We start from the raw sequence: 19,199 nt of genomic DNA, 5'->3' as shown, positions 1-19,199 counted from the left end.
AGAAAACTGTTTCCAAAACTGTGAGTAAGCAAGTAAAGGACTTGGGGTGTTTCTGGAAAGAGAGGTCTGCTACATTCACTTGTTTTCCATATAATTTCCAGATGTTCACAATAGTTGGAAGTGATAATATGTTTTTGTTCAACAGAAAAAATCGACATCACAGCCTCACAAACTAGCCTTCACTGTCATCCACAGGAAGCAGCTCAATCATCATAACTTCCTGTCAGTATTTAACCATCTGTTCCTACATGGCCTGAACCGACTCTCTCCTTCAGCTCAACTCATTTTATTAATCCCAAAAGGAAATTCAAGTGTTTAGCCAACTCTGTGTACACAGTTAGGAATGAGTCACAACATCCTGTATCTTCAGTATTAAAGCATGGCCTACCCATTGCTTAAGGCAAACCCGATGCCAGCTAGTGCAGTCAGCAAACCAGCTAACCATCCAGCCAGGCAGTCCAGCTAAGCAATTGGCACAGACAACCAGCCAGCCAGTCAGCCAGCCATCCAGCCTGCACAGTCAGTGTATATTTATTGGAATGCAATGGCTCCTTTAACCTATCCCATTGATCGGAGAGTGTCTCCCATTAAGACAGGGTAGGTTGTCCACGGGGAGAGGGAGAGGCAGTCCCTCAATGTCTGCCTCCACCCCCCCCCCCCCCCCCACCCTCACACCGCCCAACACCCCCCAGGGACCACACAGATACACCATGTAGCCTTTGCTGGCTCTGCCACCTGATTTGCTGTAAATAACAGCTCATTACAGCAGACAGGAGAGACAGAGTCATGGCTCAGTGGAGATGCTGCTTTGTTCAGCCTGTCTCTGCTTCTGGCCTGGGGGGATAGGAATGTGTGTGTGTTTGTGTAGTGTGTGTGTGGTCGGGGGGGGGGGCAAGGTGTCCCAGAAGGCCCCTCTCTTGGTCTCTCCAACTGTCAGGGTTCAAGGCGACAGTTTAGTTTGATGATTTAAAATGTTTCGTAACCCCCCTTCTCCTTTGCGGATCCTCCCTCTCTCAGTAAATGACTTTCAGTACTGACATTTAGTTAGAGGCAAGACAGATGTGGTGGCAGTTTTCTTAAGTCACCCCACACTGCTGTATGGTGCAATTCATCCAACTCATTTTTATACATTCTTTTGAAGACTTATGGTATCAAGGCACTCCATTTGTTGAATGTGACATCAATAAAAGTCGTATATCTCCATATCTCTATAACTCATTTGTTCCCGGGGGGAAGTTATTGGTAGGCTACAATGTTACAGTGTATAAGTAAGTTGGACTGAGTTGTGCAACGTCGTATGCTGGTCATTGTCCTGTCTGTTATTCTCTCCTTACGAGCTACAGACAAAAAGGAGTCATGGAAAATAGGGGAAATATTAATTATAATAATTTTGGATGCGAAAAGTCCACTTTAAAACGTAAACATTCAAAGTATATGTTTTTTTTATTATCAATTATTTTCCATTGTATAGTCTGCAACCAGGGCGGAAAATGATCTATATGAGCGCGCGCGGCCTGTCACAAGTCTGAAATTGTTCCTGTGTGTCACATGACAGCATCCGAACCTCCTGACTCCTCTCTGTCGATTGTTTTCTTGTGCGGAAATTGTAGCAGAGGGAAGATGGCGGAGGAGAGAGAGCCTCCACCGATGGGAGATGCTGAGCAAAGCGACTTCAGGGAGTTCGAGGACGTAGAGGACCTCTTTGTCAGTACGGTTTCCACGCAGGAGGTGAGAGCTGGGATGCAGGGTATGCTTAACGCGGCGCAGTGGGGCGGTATGCTCATTGACAGATGCAGTCAAGAGGTAGTTAAGCGACCTTTCATTGGCAGCAAGAGATATGGTGCTAGATCGGTGAGAATGTTGTGCTTGGGGTTGTACGAAGTGTCTGGGCGACAAGCCCACAACTATGTTTCAAAAGCAATAGATAAACGCTGGAAATAACATTTTATAGCCAGCTCACTGTACCAAGAGCCAACTGCGCATACTGGGTTGGAATCAGAGGGACTTGTTCAAGGGCATCATTTTGCGCCTGTTAAACGCAGAATCCCTAGTCATTTCACTGTCTTCCGGGTTTCATAAAGCCACGATCAGATGACAGTCACACAGGTGTGGCACTGGCACACAGGGAGCTCGTTTACAAGGCAACCAGTCCGTTTACAAGACAACTAGTCCGTTTGCCGTTAACGGTTTACCTGGTTGTGTGTTAAAGCTGTGTGTTATTTGACTGTGTCAGTTGGGTTAATTAGAGCAGTGGGATATGCTATTAGCAGTCTGAGAAGATGAAATAATGTTTTTTAGGGAAGGCAGCTCTGTAAAAAGCATAATACACTTTGGCCTTCAGTGAAGCCTGTGTCCAGTTAAATATATTTTTGCACAATTACACATTCCTTTGAAGAGGTCTTTGCATTATTTAAATGTATGATCTTCCAAAAGTCCCATCCATCCACACCATTCCTGCCAACCAGTCAGTTAGTCAACCAGTCAGGACCACATCTCTCTTGTGAGTGGGGAGCTGAGAGCAGGGTGTGTTTACTGTATAGACAGTCCGTGAAAAAACCCCATAAAAATGTAGTAAGTGTTTGTGAGCGGTAGTGAATGCCAATACACATTAACTCACATGACCTGCTCGCTTCTCAGCAGAGGTGGACTAAGGTTAGTAGGAGCTGTTACAAGCCTGTCCTTCCCTTCCTCCCAGCCTCCCTTTCCCCCTTCTGCCCTCTATTCTGCTGTAGTGGATATTTTACGGCCACTGGCAAAGGAGCGACTCCAATCCGATTTCTTTCATTCAAAGTGAATTGATTCACGGAGCGGAATTTTCATTAAGTTCTCGAAAGAAAACACGGTGTGTCTGTCTGCTCTGTGGAAGCACCGCATCACATCCTGGGTGTCGTGACATCAGGCTTGTCCCTGGTTGGCTTCTTCTTCTGTGGTAGGTGAAGCCAGATGTTGAAGTCAGCAACACAGAGCCTTAGATGCTGCGGGCCCTGCTTCCTGTCCTTTCCCTCATCCTGTGCTGAGTTGGAGGGAGGAAGTGGGTCGTTATCCCTCACCCTTCCTGCTTTTCCCCTTAGCTCGACTCTTCTCTCTTCCCATGTAGACATCTCTGGGAGAAGTCGTTGATGCTGAGATTTCAGCCATGAAAGAAACGGGATTTACTGTCAGCGTTGTAGTTGTGGGTGATTGGGGGGTTGACTGTTACAGTTTTCCTGCTGTTGTTGAGTGATAAGGACAGAGGATCGTGTCTGCACAGACCAGCGCTCACCTCAGGATGTGACGGATTACATGTGGACATACGGTGTTTACCTTACTGTCAAACTCTTTCTCCTTCCATAAATAGTACTTTGCTTTCCGTCAGTACTCCTTTTCCGACATGCTGCCTCAGATTCCAGTGAGGCTGGTCTATTGGAGGTCATATGTCAGGACATATTTTAGGCTGTTTTTGGTCCTCATCCTTACCTTAGACCAGATGAACGTTTTCTACCATGAGATGACTCTTATGAGTTAGCTTGGTACCATTTTTAGGCAGGTTGAACCAATCCACGTATGTATGTTGTGATTGTTGTTGTTGTTTGGATTTAGCTGAACAATCCTGAATAGTATGTAACTGGATATCAGGTCATCATTAGAGCCGGTCTCTGTGTCCTTACTAACTGAAGGGTGTTTACATCTAAGATGGGTGTTGATGCTCTCACGGTGCTTTGTGTTCCCAGTCGGACCCGTCCTCTCCTGACCAGGAGCCCGCCAGCCTGCCCGTGGAAGAGGAGGTCACCCTGGAGGTCAACCTGGAGGTCAACGCCAGCTCCAATGGACCCAAGGAGGTCGACGCCCTGTTTGACGATGATCCAGAAGATCTGTTTGCAGGTAGGATGTCCGCATCACCTCTCGCTCACTCGCTCACTCACTCACTCACTCACTCACTCACTTCCTCACTCACATAACATAGGATTTGATTTGACTAGAGCTGTGAAATGACACAGGTGTAACTTGTAACCTTTGTGTGTGTGTGTGTGTGTGTGTGTGTGCATGTGTGTGTGTGTGTCAGGAGCTACAGAGGAGGTATCCCTGGACAGCCCAGAGAGGGAGCCTATCCTGTCTGACGGCCCCTCCCCTGCCATCACCCCCGTCACGCCAACCATCATGATCACGCCCCGAGGCCATCTGGGCCACGCAGACATGTTCCACGCCGACCTGAATGAGGTAACGCCCCCGCAAGGTCAAGGGTCATGGGTCATAGACCGGACTTTGAACCCCACCTCTGAGATACTGTAAAGTCCTCACAATGTAATAAAGATGCCTTTATCCAAAACAATGTTCAGTACAGAGAGGGGATTTTAACCTTAAGTGCTCTAACCACTGAGCTTAAGCCGTTTGTCCTGGTATTAGTGTTGTATTGTTGTGTTGTCATTGTTATGTCCTGTTGTTTGTTGTTCTGTAGATTGAGGAGGAGGAGGGTGGAGATTCATTTGATATGCATATATCAGTGTCAGATCCAGAGAAAGTTGGTAAGTTGACGTTTGCCTGTCCGTCCCACACTGTACGTACACCATACTTCCTGTTGCTGAGGTCTCTATGCTGGCAGTGCGCACTAGACCGGCTTACAATAAATATCTCCTGACCCCACATTTCCTGTTTCCTGTTCACCCCCCTGTCAGACCCGGGTGGGGAGTGCTTGATTTGGATTACTGGGCGGTTCACTGTGCGGTACACCCTTTAGGAACCCTCTGTTTTGATTCTATTCTATACTATATAGTCCAAAGGTTGCTTGTTTTGCACCCCCTCCCATCCCTGCTCTGCTGAGAGGAACCTGTCAGGTACACAGGGAGGTCAGGGGACTGCTAACAGGTCATCACCACAGACCTGCTTCTGTTGGATCAATAGGCCTGTGACCCAGACCACCGAGGAGGGCTTGTGGTGAATTCCCTTGTTAGAAATGCCCCGGAGCCATTCAGTTTGACACCAAAGCAAACGTGATCTGAACCACGTACCTCAATGTGTTTGTTGTCAGTGTGCTTAAGCCTGGAAGTGTGTAACTGTGTGAGGTTTGCATCCCTGAGGAGAAAACGACATGCAGAGGTAGAGTAGCTTTGGGGGTGTGTACTGTACTGCTTGTACCAGTATCTTGTTTCACCTCTCCTACAGGGGATGGCATGACTGCGTACATGGCATACAAGGTCACCACAAAGGTAACAAAAACATTTGTTTATTGTCAAAGTCATTGAATGGAACCTATTGAATGTAGTTATGGAAAGCCAGGAAAACACTATCATCTATTATTATTTTGTAAGATGTAAATGTTCTGTATCTCTTTTCGAGTTACCTCGATCACATTGGTAGGATTACTGGGTCCTCTCACTTCTCTTCTCTCCTTTTCCCCCTCTCTTCCTCTCCTCTCCTCTGCAGACCTCTATGAATACCTTCAACCAGAACGAGTTCTCTGTCAAGCGAAGGTTCAGCGATTTCCTGGGTCTCCACAGTAAACTGGCGTCCAAGTACCTTCACATCGGCTACATAGTCCCCCCCGCCCCGGAGAAGAGCATTGTGGGTAGGGAACTTGAACGGTTCTGTCTACTGTCACTTTATCTGACTGATAACTTAAGCATTGAGCGGTAGGCTGATTGTATATAGATATAGAATTGGAGTTGGTAAGCTGTGTGTGTGTGTGTGTGTATTTGTGTGTTTTAGGAATGACCAAGGTGAAAGTGGGGAAGGAAGATCTGTCATCTGTAGAATTTGTGGAGAAGAGAAGATCTGCTCTGGAAAGGTGACTTTATCAACTATCAACGCATTATCACTGCATTATCAGCACATTATCACTGCATTATCACTGCATTATCAGCACCTTATCACTGAATTATCACTGCATTATCAGCACATGATAAACACATTATTTCTGCATTCACACTGAATCATCGATGCTTTATCTGTACTACAGACACAAGGCCTGTAGGAACTAACAGCTCCGGTATTGGCTTCATTTGTTGTCATAATCATTAGGACACATACAGGCTCTGCCGCTAACTGTGGGCTGTTACAACAGGCCCTTCTACAGCCCTCATGTCAGACAAGAACTTTAACATGAAAATCCCTTGCAGTCTAAAGAGCATTCTTGTTCCTAGTCTTTTGCGGCCAAAAGGTTAACCAGAAATATTAGGTAAATAATTATCACAGGCAATGTTCCCCCTGCCGCAGAGCTGTCAACACACACACACACACGGACGCGTCAGAGTGTGTGTGCTATTGTCCGGACAGCACTGACACAACTGGTATTCAGCCAGCTGCCTGTTGAATATCTGCCTGGCAGCTTGTTTTTTTGCCCGCCCTGATGAGGGGAATCGCTCCGAACGTTAAGCGCTGACATTTCTCTGCCCTTTTATCAGCCTGTTGAGTGACGGGAAGGTCAGTGTTGACCAGCAGGATGTCAGCTCACAGAACTCACTAGCAGAGAACTGGATCCTGATGGCTACAACTGTACACAGCGCGTTCTCCGATCACCTGCTCACACAAACACCTTTCACATCCGTCGTTACAGTTTGTTTCGTCTTTTTTTTTCTCCACAGAATTACATAAAGACCTGTGTTTAAACCCAGCGAATGAATCCTCTCACAGTCCTGGTTGTCTGATGGTGTGTTGGTGGGGGGGGAAGTCATGTTAATGTGTCCTCCTTCCTGTAGGTATCTCATGAGGACGGTGAAACATCCAGTCTTGCTGAAGGACCCAGATGTGGTGCAGTTCCTGGAGAGCTCTGAGGTGATTGTTTCCTCATCCTAACGTTACACAAACACCCTCAAGTCTTCTCGCCATCTGTAAATGTTAACTTGTAGGAAATTGAGGTGTGGCTGACAGAAGTTTATTTAATTTGGTATTATTATCACATTGTCACAGGTTATCATAAATTACGTATCATATTATCGCACGTCATTTGTTTAATAAAAAAAAAAAAAAAAGTGTGCCTTACAAAGATTTACGGCGATATTTCATTGAAGCTTTTTAGCACCCAGACTATCAAAATACAATTGAATGTGAATTGATGAAAAGGGAGTGTTGGTCTCACAGAGGAACAGAGCCCCTCCTGTCTGCCTGCTCGGTGCACCGCCTCCCTGACATGGTCCTGGGCTGCTCCCTCGGTAACAAGCGTGTCGTTGCTCTGAAAATGGCCCTGTGGGTGTCACGGCTGAACAAATCTATACGTTCCCGAAACAACAGTCTTCATCCCTGCTAATGAAATGCAACTGTAGTAGAGAAGGATAAATGGTCAGCGGCAATTGAAAGCTATTTTTACCTCTAGCCCCCCTCTCCTTGTCGTCCCTCTGAGAGTTTTCCCAGAGAACGTATTAAATGAGATTCCTGCAGCATTGAAATGTATGAGAATGGAGAAAACCCCACTCAGCCCCCGGGCCCCCCGGCCCCCCTCGCCCCCCGGGGGACGCTGGGAGCCCAGCCTGTTAACCGGTTTGCTTGCCCTTATTTGTCATTTTATCCCAGCTGCCGCGTGCGGTTAGCACCCAGGCACTGAGCGGGGCGGGAATATTGAGGATGGTAAACAAAGCAGCAGACGCTGTCAACAAAATGACAATCAAGATGAATGAATCGGATGCGGTAAGGGCTGATTTCTGGACTTGAATAATGAGACGAATTAATGAGGGCTCTCCTGCTGAATCCTAAGGTTGTAGGTGGGAGGGAGGGAGGGAGGGAGGGAGGGAGGGAGGGAGGGAGGGAGGGAGGGAGGGAGGGAGGGAGGGAGGGAGGGAGGGAGGGAGGGAGGGAGGGAGGGAGGGGAGAAGAGAGGAGGCAGAAGAGAATAGCAGGGATATACTATTCAGTACTGGTTTTGTTCTTGACTGATATTTATTACGTATGGACAGTGCTAGGTAAATCCAGTTGTTTGTGTAATGTAGAGTTATATCATATTGTAATGTTTTCCAATGATTAGGTTGTCATAAATCATACATTAGAGATGGCATGACAGTAAGTAGTAAATTGGTCATTGCAGGATTTTAATGTAATTGTGTGTGTGTGTGTTAGTGGTTTGAGGAGAAGCAGCAGCAATTTGAGAACCTGGACCTGCAGCTGAGGAAGCTGCATGGTAGCGTGGAGTCTCTGGTCTGCCACAGGAAAGGTGACAGCACACCTCCCAATACCTCCTTCTGCTACTGTTAGATCTCCCTCAGGCACGGTCTAACTCTGACATGTCTCCTCTCCCTCTCCTTTTCCTCTCCTCTCTTCTGTCCTCTCCCTCTTCTCCTCTCCTCTTCCTCTCTTCTCTCCTCTCCCTCTTCCCCTCTTCTCTCCTCTTCCTCTCTTCTCTCCTCTTCCTCTTCCTCTCTTCTCTCCTCTCTCCTCTCTCCTGTCCTCTCCTCTTCCTCTCCACTCCTCTTCCTCTCCGTTCAGAGTTGTCTGTGAACACGGCCTCCTTCGCCAAGTCGGCGGCCATGTTGGGTAACAGCGAGGACCACACGGCGTTGTCGCGGGCGCTGTCCCAGCTGGCGGAGGTGGAGGAGAAGGTGGAGCAGCTGCACCAGGACCAGGCCTGCGCCGACTTCTACCTGTTCTCTGAGCTGCTGGGAGACTACGTGCGCCTCATCACCGCCGTCAAGGTAACGGGGAGAAGGGAAGGGAACTGAATGCAATCGAATTGAACTGAACTGTAGAACGGAATAAAGCACATGGCCTAACTGTGCACCAGCTTGTTTTACAGTACCTGAAGAGCGATGAAGGGCACGGACGAAAAATGACTTTTTCTTTTCTTTGTTTTTCCAAACCTCACGTGTTTCTTGCCGGTGTGTACTCTTCTAAATGCCTTCCTTGTGTGTGTGTGTGTGTGTGTGTGTGTGCGTGCAGGGTGTGTTTGACCACCGTATCAAGACGTGGCAGAAATGGCAGGACACCCAGCTGCTTCTGCAGAAGAAACATGAAGCCGAGGCCAAGCTGCAGTTCGCCAACAAGCCTGACAAGCTGCAGCAGGCCAAGGATGAGATCAAAGAGGTGGGAGGATGATGAGTCACACACACACACCTACACCCTAACACACACACCTAACACACACATGTACACACGCACACATACACCTACACCCTAACACACACATGTACACACGCACACATACATCTACACCCTAACACACACACCTAACACACACACGCACATATACACGTAGACCCTAACACACACACCTAACACACACATGTACACACGCACACATACATCTACACCCTAACACACAAACCTAACACACACATACACACACACATACATCTACACACTAACACACACATATACACACACATGTACGCACATATACACATACACACTAACACACACACTAGCACACATGCTTCCACACATACACGCTAAAAACACATGCTTCCCCACACAAACACACGTACACAAACTGTAGCACAAATAGGGATGCACCTCAGACACCCCTTCAAAGCCAGAGGGTGAAATAATGTGTGGTCAAGACAGCAGAACTGTCAGAACCTGGCAGGAGAGGACACACAGAGTAGAGTTGCAAGGTTCATTTATTTTAAGGCTTGTCAGGTTTTCGGTTCGGTCTGAACCCTGACGTCTCACAGGAAACACAGAGAACAGCTCTGCTCATATCCTCTCTGCCCGACAGCACAGCCCACCTCTCATACATTTACTACCCAGTTACACCGACCTTGTATTCCAACCTCGATGCATATCCTTGCAGTGAATACAACAGGTCTACGACTATAGCTCTAACAACATGCATGGTGTCTGATCATTGAGCCACACTGCCCCCTGTTGGTGCTGATGAGTAACAGGTTCTCTCTCTGAGCTTCCTCTGGTCAGCGTCATCCTGGGTTTATATCCAGTCATGTCACAGCATGCTGCTGTCTGTCGATATTCCCTGAATATTGGGCCTAAGTTGACCCCCCTTAATCACTTCTGGATGTTACATACTAACAGTTGAGACTGAGTAATGCTGGCTGAAGTGTGTGTTACTCCTGCTGTAGCGTGTGATTGGCTATGGTGAGACGACCTCCTGCCGTAGCCTGCGGGTGCTTGGCTACAGTGAGAGGACCTCCTGCCGTAGCCTAGCGTGTGATTGGCTACAGTAAGATGACCTCCTGCCGTAGCCTGCGTGTGATTGGCTACAGTGTGCGAGTCGATGTTTGGGGTTGTTTGGAGCGCGATTTTTCAGCCTTTTTAATTTCTGCATTATTCCCCCGCCATGCCTTCCTTCTGCAGGAGATTGAGGAGGTAGGACCCAGAGCTCTGCTTTCTTCTCTTCCCCTCATCCCTCTTTATTCACGCGTCATCCCTTTGTTTACCCCCCCATCCTCCCCCCGCTGCCCCCAGACCCACGGGTCACGTGTCTGACATCATGTCACACGCCCTGACAGCCATCTGAAACCTGGTCAACAAGGCGCAAGCATTCTGTAGAGTAACGGTGGAGCGAAAGTTGGTTTTTCCACAATTTACTAAAGTTGCTTTGGAACACATATTGGCACCGTGGTCCAAATCTTGTTATTGCTTGGAAAATGCCTTTCCTGCTTCTTGAGACATCAACAAATACCTATGGATGGTTACAGATGGTACCGTTTTATTCAAGGTGACTTTAACTCAAACCACCATTCTCCTTCACCTCTGCTCCATCTTTATCATCGCTGATAAGTCATTAAGTTACCTCACTCCAACAACCTTAAGCTACAGCAACAGTTTGTCACAGACAGATATAACATAACACAGTTTTATCCTAGCATCATCCTAGTTCTGTTTATGACTTAACGACTGACCAGTGGTAGTAATTGACTTAAAATGCTCCATCATAACGATGCTCTCTCTCTCTCTCTCTCTCTCTCTCTCTCTCTCTCTCTCTCTCTCTCTCTCTCAGTGAGCAACGCGCTTCTTGTGTTTTGTGGTGTGAGTGTGATGTGTTGACAAACTGATGGAGACGTTGCTGTTGTTTGTAGTTGGAGGGCAAGGTCCAGCAGGGAGAGAGAGACTTCGAGCAGATCTCCACAACCATCAGGAAAGAAGTCTGCAGGTTTGAGGTGAGTAGAGTCAGGTGGCTGAGCGGTTAGGGAATCGGGCTAGTTATCTGAAGGTTGCCAGTTCGATTCCCGGCCGTGCAAATGACGTTGTGTCCTTGGGCAAGGCACTTCACCCTACTTGCCTCAGGGGAATGTCCCTGTACTTACTGTAAGTCTTTCTGGATAAGAGCGTCTGCTAAATGACTAAATGTAAATGTAATGTAGAACAGATCCACATTATACAGATAATGTGGATCCGTGGATTTTTCTTTCGTTTTTATCTCACTTTTTCCTCTCTCCTGACAGAGAGACAGAGTGAAAGACTTCAAGAGTGTCATCATCAAATACCTGGAGTCTCTTGTACAAACACAACAACAGGTACTACACTACAGTTCACGTTGGTCATATCAGTTACCAGTGGAGAAACAGGAACAACAACATTTTATCTGGCAACTATTTCCATAGTTTTATCTTAAAGTTTGATCACATTAGACTAGAGGAAGAACAAGGTATTCGCCATGAAACGTAACCCATGTACAGTATCGTGTTTAAACCGGCTTTAAAGTTGTGGTGACTTGATCACCAGACCTAACAAAGCCTCTATTCTATTATGATAGATGAAATTCTATTGTGTTCTGTTCTGTAACTGACATGTTCCTTATGCTAACGGCTAACATCATGCTAACTCTTTGAGGCTTCCTCTTTCCTGTCTTCCTCAGCTGATCAAGTACTGGGAGGCCTTCCTGCCAGAGGCCAAAGCTATCGCCTGATAGGACGTGTCACATCCCCCACACGTCCACTTTGACCCTTGACCCCGTTTAATGATCACACTCTTTCTTCTGTTTACGTCCAATCATCCCCTTCAGACGACGCACGGAAATACAGTAATTAGTTTTGACTTGCGAATAAATAAAAAACACATGATTTTTCTAATAGTTCACCCTGTTGTTTGACTCTGTGATGTCATCAGAAGGCGACTCTTGTCCCCTTCCAGTTCTTGATGCCAGGCAGAGGACTTGATTATTATGGGCTGTCAGATCCAACACTACTGCTTAGTCTTAACCAGTTTGATTTTGTATTCTATTTTATTTTTGCCACAAAATGTGCAATGGTTGAGTGATTTCAGTTGATTATTTTTATGGTTTCCTTTAAAAGCCTTGTCTGAATGATTTTTTTTAATGTTTACTTTTTGTTTTTGAATTTGCATTTATGTGCTGCAAACATTTGAGTACTTTAATTCTAATAAAGGAATGTATCTACTCATTATCGATTCTGACGTTTTGGTTCCTTTGTTATTTCGTTCAGAGTCTAGACTCATTCCTTAGTATGAACACAAAACTGTATATTTTATCTTTTTTTAAATAACTAATAAGGCATTTGTGCAATACAGAGTCAAGTCTTAAAAAGATATGAGTGCATATACATCTTTTTGAACATATTTTATTACATGTAACGGTTGTCCAGGACCACTACATTAGTATCTTGTTGCCAAGGAGAAGGGTGACGAAGAGGAAATGAGAGGAAATGAAAGCTGCCTTTGTGAACTGCTCCAAACTAACATTGATAGAACTGGCAGTTGTTTTTAATCACACACACACACACAGTCTGACGTCCATCCTGAGTTTAACTTGCAAAGGGGGAATCTCCTGAGAAGTCCTACCCTGTTCAGATGTGTTTAGACTTCAACACAGCTTGTCTCTCTTCGTCCCTGAGGCCTCGGCTCTGCATATGTAGGTCCCACACACACCGGAAGGACACCGTCGTTTGCATGGTGACTGTCAGTTCATTGACTTGCTGTCATATTTAGGCTGGCTTTAAAGGCATCTGGTTCTATTAGGAGCTTCCTGGGCTGGTGTGTGTGTGTGTATGTGTGTGTGTGTCAGCCCTGACAACCCTCAGTACTGGGACCAGGGAGACTAGCTGGTAAATCACAGGTGTTCGTACTGGCTCATCTTTCGGCCTTTCCCTATGGTGATGTGATACATAACGGGAAAAGATACACGTGTATCTGTACGTACTTTTTTGTACGTACGATGGCTCAGAAGACTATAATGCAGATTAATATAAGATAAAATGCAGTATCATGAATTGGCGAAATAAAATAGTTTTGAGTTTGGCTTTTGTTAACAATTAAAGCTCTTAACACAAATAGGATTAGTTTGCACACTAGTTATCGTATATATTATTATTGATTTATTTTCAAACAACCGCACTTCTTCCTCAGTATTTGCACTAGACATGCCACAGTCACAAACGTCACCAACCTGCAAACGTAAGCAACAAATTCTACAATCTGGTTCAGTTCAGTAGCTAGTTAGTTCAGGAGATCATTAACACAGCTAAAACGGCAAGACCAGTTGTAAAACAACAGGCACATGCCAAGGTGATAATATCTCATGTGTAGCTCGCTATGTTTCCTGCAGTATCAACACTTGTACACAGAGTATTGAGGAAGGAGCGAAGGACCACGAACGCAGCCGGCCTACTACAGGTAAGCAAAATGGTACATTATTTTACATGCTACGAGCATGTGCAGTACGACATCGTGTTAGTTCTCCAAAGCACCTAATCTGCAGTAATTGGTAGCCAGCTACCGGCCAGTTAGTTAAATACTTCTCCCATGAAAACTATTGTCTTTGTCCAAACATTTGGATGTTTGATAGTAGTAAGCAAGTTTGGAGGTGATATAGTTAAACAAACTCCCTCAGCTGGAGCAGCTTCAAACTTCACAATTTCCCCAGAAATTGTACACTCTAGTTACAGTATATCTTCGGGCATGAACTAAAAAGATTATTACCTGTCAGAAAGACTGTAGTCAAAGACTAAGAGAAGTAGCCCAGTGAAGCAGATAAACACATTAGAGAGATGAGTCTATTCTGCCTCCTATTGGTCAAACATGATGCTGACTTCACCAGCATGCAGTATTTGCCTCCAGTTTAGAATAATCTAGGAACAGCTCATCAATTACACAAAAACCCGTTCTACGTTCTGTGTGTTCTCTAGATTCTCCCACACTCTCTATACCCTAGGCTCTCTCTCTCTCTCTCTCACACACACACACACACACACACACACACACACACACTGTAAACAGAGGCGAACGAGGAAGGAGCAGATAAGAATGTTGTCTGCCATTGCCTTTATTTATCATATCTCCCAATAGCAGTGTTCTGGTGTGTAGTGGTCAACATACAGTGACCTTACTTGATCAAGTACAGCCCTCCAGCCACTGATAAGGAGGCCAATATAATAGGGAACACTGTTGAGGTTGTACTGTAATTACTCGTGCCCTGTCACAGGAGGGACCCCAGACCCCTGGTGATTCAAATCTGAGGCCCGCCAAGGCTGGGGGAACGAGGCGGTGCCAGCTGAGACTAATATCACACTGCTTCAGCAACATGGCTGAAATTGCACCAGTTTGTCATGCACATCCCTGCCAGGGCAAGAGGGGCCCCGCCCCGCCACCAACAGCAAAACAATTCGCTTTGCAAATCTTCGGTTCCCTTCCTCTTTTCCCCTCTTCCAGTCTTCACCAAGAGGGGACTTTGAAGGCTTGTCATCTGACCCGAGGTTAGACTCTATCTGTCCCCTCCATAGTGCAGTCAGAGGAAGTTAGGATGATAGAAGGGTCTTCAGAAGGGAGAACATTCCAGAGTGTCTGAATGTTGCCGGCCATAATTGTGCCTGACTGTTGAGGTTCCATGAGACGGTATCTCATAGACGTCAGTGTTGTTCTTTCTGTCAGGCTGAATCTGCTTTCGGATCGTAGTGGAGGCTTCAAAAACTATTTCAGTTCTGAGTTTAGAGTCGTGTTTATTTATGTGCTTTTATTGTGCGGTCAAATGCAACAACTGTGCTGGATGTGTAATACTTTATTCTATTTTTAGAACTAAAATGTTTTGTACAGTAATGCCTGTATTTCTTTGACCTTGACCGTGGCATTAAACAAGACTGAAAGGACTATTATTACGGTGATAATTATATCTTCAAAAATTGGCTTTTTTTATGTGAAGGGAAGGATGTATGGCCTGTGCCATTGCTAGCCCTTGTGATAGATTACATGATACCAAGGTTTCCTGATTTCGCAAATTTCTATGAAATCTGTCTGGAGTTCATGTAGGAGCAGATAAGAGGGAATGAAGTTCAGCAGCCAATGAGATTCATTTCTTTCTCTTATCTGCCGCTACTCAGATGATCCTTGGGATGCTCATTTTGTGGCTGTAAGAGAAATGACTCTTGTGGCGGTTTGTGTGTGTGTGTGTGTGTGTGTGTGTGGAGGATGGAGGTGTGTGCGTGGAGAATGGAGGTGGGTGTGTGGGGGCCGGGGGTAGCCTACCCTTAATTCCAATCCTCTGAAGTGAATGTGTAGTCTCGAGTGTCGGGGTTAAAGCACTCGTAGAGGTGTGTGTGTGTGTGTGTGTGATAACCGGCACACCTCTCACTGATCTGGTTAAATGCAGAAGATGCGATGTTATCCAAACGGCTGCCTGCTAAGATGCTCCTACCAATGAGAGGGTCAGGAGAGTTAGCAGAGAGCACTGTAGACTGCAGCGGCCATGTTTAGCTCAAGAGGCTCATGTGATTAGAACCCTGGTCTGATACGACTGCAGGCCACGATAAAGACTCCATATCTAGGATAATGACTGGGCCAGGTTGAGAACTAATAGTGTATAGGTTTTGTGCAAGAGTGAAAAACTACAAAACACGGAATGTATTTGAATCACCGTAGTCGAGTTCTGGTATTGAGTCCTTGGTTTGTAAGAGTTCCACAAATACAGATGCCAATTTACAACTTGATCGTGTTCCCTTTTTTTTTTCTTTTTTTCTTTTTAAACGTCCTCTTAATTTGCCACCGGCAATATTGCCAAGCTAGCCGTTCACTGGCCACTAGATCTTCTTTAAAGCACTCCCTTGTTTTTAAGATTCCTTAAAACAACATTGATCGTGTTGAGAGAATGACTTCCTGTCTGCAGGGTAATGATTATGCAGATGCCACAACCTTTCCTCTGACGGGGGGTCCCAGGGGCCCTTGGTGACTCTGGTCACCAAGGGCCCCCCCTACCCCCATCTTTCTCTCCCTCCCATCTCTCTCTCTCATCCCCTCTCTCTTTCCGTCTTTTTCTCTGTCTCCTATGTCTCTCTGTCTCTATCTCTCTCCCATCTTTCTCTCCTATCTTCGTGTCTCTCCCTCTCTCTCTATTTGTCTCTGTTCTTGTGCTTAGCTGGTGTTTTCTTGTTTGCTCTCATGTTTCTGCCTCTATCTTGTTAAGGAGTTCAGAGTGCCACCGGCAATGTAGTGGGTGGTTTCAATAAGGAGGGCCATTGATTTTGTTGCTAGGTACGTTTTGAAGGACGTAAAGTGAATTCACAGCTTCACAGTTTGTGTCATTTAGCAATGCGGGCCGCCCACTCACCCTCTCTCTCTCTGACATTTGTCATTGTTGGTTTATTCATGGCGGTGAGGGGATGTCCGCCACGTTGACAGACACCGTTTCACCATACTTCCACTTTTACCCTTCCCCTCTTCCAACTGTTTTCCTTTCATATTAGTTTTTTTTTTTTTTTTCTTCGCCACTTGATTTTATTTGACAGAAAATATTCCTCGGCACCAGAAATGTGCCGCTGTGTGTGTTGGCCATGGCAGACATATCGATCCGGGACATTTGCATACATAAATCTATTGGCTATCTGACAGTTGCCAATATTTTGCTGGGCTGATATGTGTGGTGCTGACTCCTACTGGACACATTATCATTGGTGATGGGCCTTTTATGAACTGTGACAGCTCACCTCTGTGCCAGCCCTGCAGAACCAGCAGACAGTCCTTTCCTCTGAAGGAGGAAAAGATCAGCTGTAGGAGGACACGTTCATATCGTTGCTGTTTTAACTTCTCTGTGTAGGCTACATTCATACAATATTTTATAGGCTATCAATAGATGGAAATTGCATATGATCCAAACTTGACACAATAAATAAAATATAATTGCAAGGTAATTGTGTAGGCCCACGTCAGCAAATCCTGCTGCTTGAAATGTTTTGTGAGCTAATACTTGGTTGACAAAAATGTGAAGCAAAATCTGTATAACTTTGTACAGCTTATCATTACATTCCTCATTTGGCACCATTTTAAGTGGGGGCCTGTTCAATTTATTTTTTATCCTGCACAATTTCCGAGGGGAAAATTGATGTGATTACGTATTATTTCTCCAGGTTCAGAAGCCTACTTCAGTGCACAATTTGATGGTGTCATGTTATCAACTTGGCCACCAGCCTGGACGAAACTGACCACAGAGGGACAAAAGATCATTTAGCTGTTTGTGAGTGTGATTGGTCCCGAGCACAAGCTCCGCCGCTCGCTCTCACAGTTTCACTTTGGGGAAAAGGTCAGAATTGCAAAGGGAATTAATTTAATTGTGAGCGGGGGCAGCTGGCAGTGTCAAACGGCTGAGGCGGGACTTCTTCCCATTTCATTAACTGGCCGTGTTCCAATTCGCAGTTCTGTAAATGCTGCCTGACACCCAAGCCGTTTAGTATGCAGATATTATGACTGGGCACCCGGAGCAGTTAATAGGACCGCTTTAGGGCAAGCCCGCTCCCATCAGCTCCTGTACTAAGCACTCGGCCGGTGCTCGGAACGATATAAATACTAGTGGCACGATATAATGAAGTTGTGTTCGTTAAAGCAGTATCGTTGGCGGGGGCAGTCTAATGTCTGGTTGTTGAAGGCCTGCCGCGGTGATCGCCTCATCTGCCCCTCTGAATAGTTTCACTCTGATCAATAAGCAGTTTTCCGTGGCCTTTCGCTGGTGTCACTTGTCATTGAGTGATGCAAATTTGTGTCAGAAACTAGCCTGACAGTTTTCCTTTGGCTGCTTTGGAAATTACTAAAACTCAGCAATAAGAGGGGTGACGGGCTCGTGTTCTGAAGGCCGAGTTATGAGGAGGCCGACACATCAGCTGTATCATAAAGTCACTTCTCTCTCTGCTATATTCCCTTGATTCAAAAACCCACTTCTGATCCAAATTTCAGCAATTCTATAATTTTAGGTGTTCCAAAAAAATCTTCCTGATGTAGGGATGGTGCTTGTAAAATTATAGTGTAATATGATCAAAAATCCTACACAATTATACTTTGAAGGGAATACAAATTACAATTGTGTATTCAGAACGCCCCAATGAGATATTGATTGTTTATGGATGGTCTTCTCCATCCTAGAAAAAAGGCCCCTATGAGGTGTTGCAAGGCAAAACAATCAAAAATGCCTGTATGAAATGAACAAGTTATCTAATGACAGTGAGTGAATTCAAGAAATAACATCTATGATACAGACATTATTGCCCTTTCCCTCGGTCTTTGTGATTAAATTGAATGAGGTTCAATCAACCCTGGAGTATTGCCAGATTTGGTTTGCACGGTACTCTAAAACCTAAACTACAATCCACGCATTCCATCCATGCCAGAAATACATTCTAAATATTTAGTGTTGTTAAATCGATTAATGTATTTCTTTGCTCTTTCATGACGCAATCAATGTTTTACGTTGATCTTTGGCGGCAGACCTATCATCAACAGCCTTGAAGTCAGGGTCAGGTTCTCTCCAGGACTAGCAGTGAGACATTGTGCACCTCTGTCTGCTTATTAAGATTTCAAAGATACAAACAGAAGTTCAGTAATTGCTTTCTTGAATCTGCCTTTAATAATTACACCTGGCCAAGCTGCAGTGAAACACAGAGAGGCAGAGACTAATGGAAAACTAGATTTTTTCACTGAATTAGAGAGCAGCTGGATCCATATATTGACAATCCATCCAGATGAGCAGGATCAGGAAAAGTGTTTCGGACTGTCGGGGAGCGGAAGGCAAACTGGTTCTGATGCGGCATGACATCTGCTGCAAGGCTTTCTGGGAGAGGAGGAGAGGAGCTTCACGGAGGATCAGTCAGTCGGAGGCGTTAGAGAGGAAGAGGGGGGGAAGAAGAAGAAGGGAACAGGAAGAGGAGGAGGAGGAGGAGCGGAGAGGAAGGGAAAGCCTCAGAGTCTAAAGTGAACAGCTTCAAGGCCAGTTCTCATCTGTGTGAGAGAGCAAACAGACAGAGAGGGGGGGGAATAAGAGGAGGAGTGGGGGGGAGCTAAATAGGGAGGAGATTGAGTTGAAAGGCCAGAGAGTTAACCTTTAGTTTGACGACGATCTTCCTCTGCTGGGT

The 19,199-nt window shown here is 45.6% G+C and overlaps 1 protein-coding gene across 1 annotated transcript; it reads left to right on the top strand.

Annotated features, from left to right (window-relative positions):
• The first annotated feature begins 1,578 nt into the window (after positions 1-1,578).
• On the top strand, positions 1,579-11,937 carry snx2 (sorting nexin 2). The gene is made up of 15 exons (XM_067231546.1): positions 1,579-1,728; positions 3,711-3,861; positions 4,043-4,197; positions 4,436-4,502; positions 5,140-5,183; positions 5,401-5,542; positions 5,683-5,761; positions 6,672-6,747; positions 7,483-7,596; positions 8,023-8,116; positions 8,389-8,594; positions 8,839-8,982; positions 10,938-11,018; positions 11,304-11,375; positions 11,717-11,937. Exons 1-15 carry the CDS (start codon positions 1,621-1,623, stop codon positions 11,765-11,767), a joined length of 1,584 nt encoding a protein of 527 aa, XP_067087647.1. The 5' UTR covers positions 1,579-1,620; the 3' UTR covers positions 11,768-11,937.
• The last annotated feature ends 7,262 nt before the right edge of the window (positions 11,938-19,199 follow it).

Source organism: Osmerus mordax, chromosome 28 (genome assembly GCF_038355195.1).
Source record: "Osmerus mordax isolate fOsmMor3 chromosome 28, fOsmMor3.pri, whole genome shotgun sequence".
NCBI classification, from domain to species: Eukaryota; Metazoa; Chordata; class Actinopteri; order Osmeriformes; family Osmeridae; genus Osmerus; species Osmerus mordax.
Note: the sequence above shows the minus strand (reverse complement) of the source record. Positions and strands in the feature narration are given on the sequence as shown.

Coding starts and splice junctions, on each gene's coding strand:
- snx2 (XM_067231546.1), top strand. CDS start 1,621: ATGGCGGAGGAGAGAGAGCCTCCACCGATGGGAGATGCTGAGCAAAGC. Junction 1,729..3,710: donor GTACGGTTTCCACGCAGGAG/GTGAGAGCTGGG, acceptor TTGTGTTCCCAG/TCGGACCCGTCCTCTCCTGA. Junction 8,595..8,838: donor GCCTCATCACCGCCGTCAAG/GTAACGGGGAGA, acceptor GTGTGCGTGCAG/GGTGTGTTTGACCACCGTAT.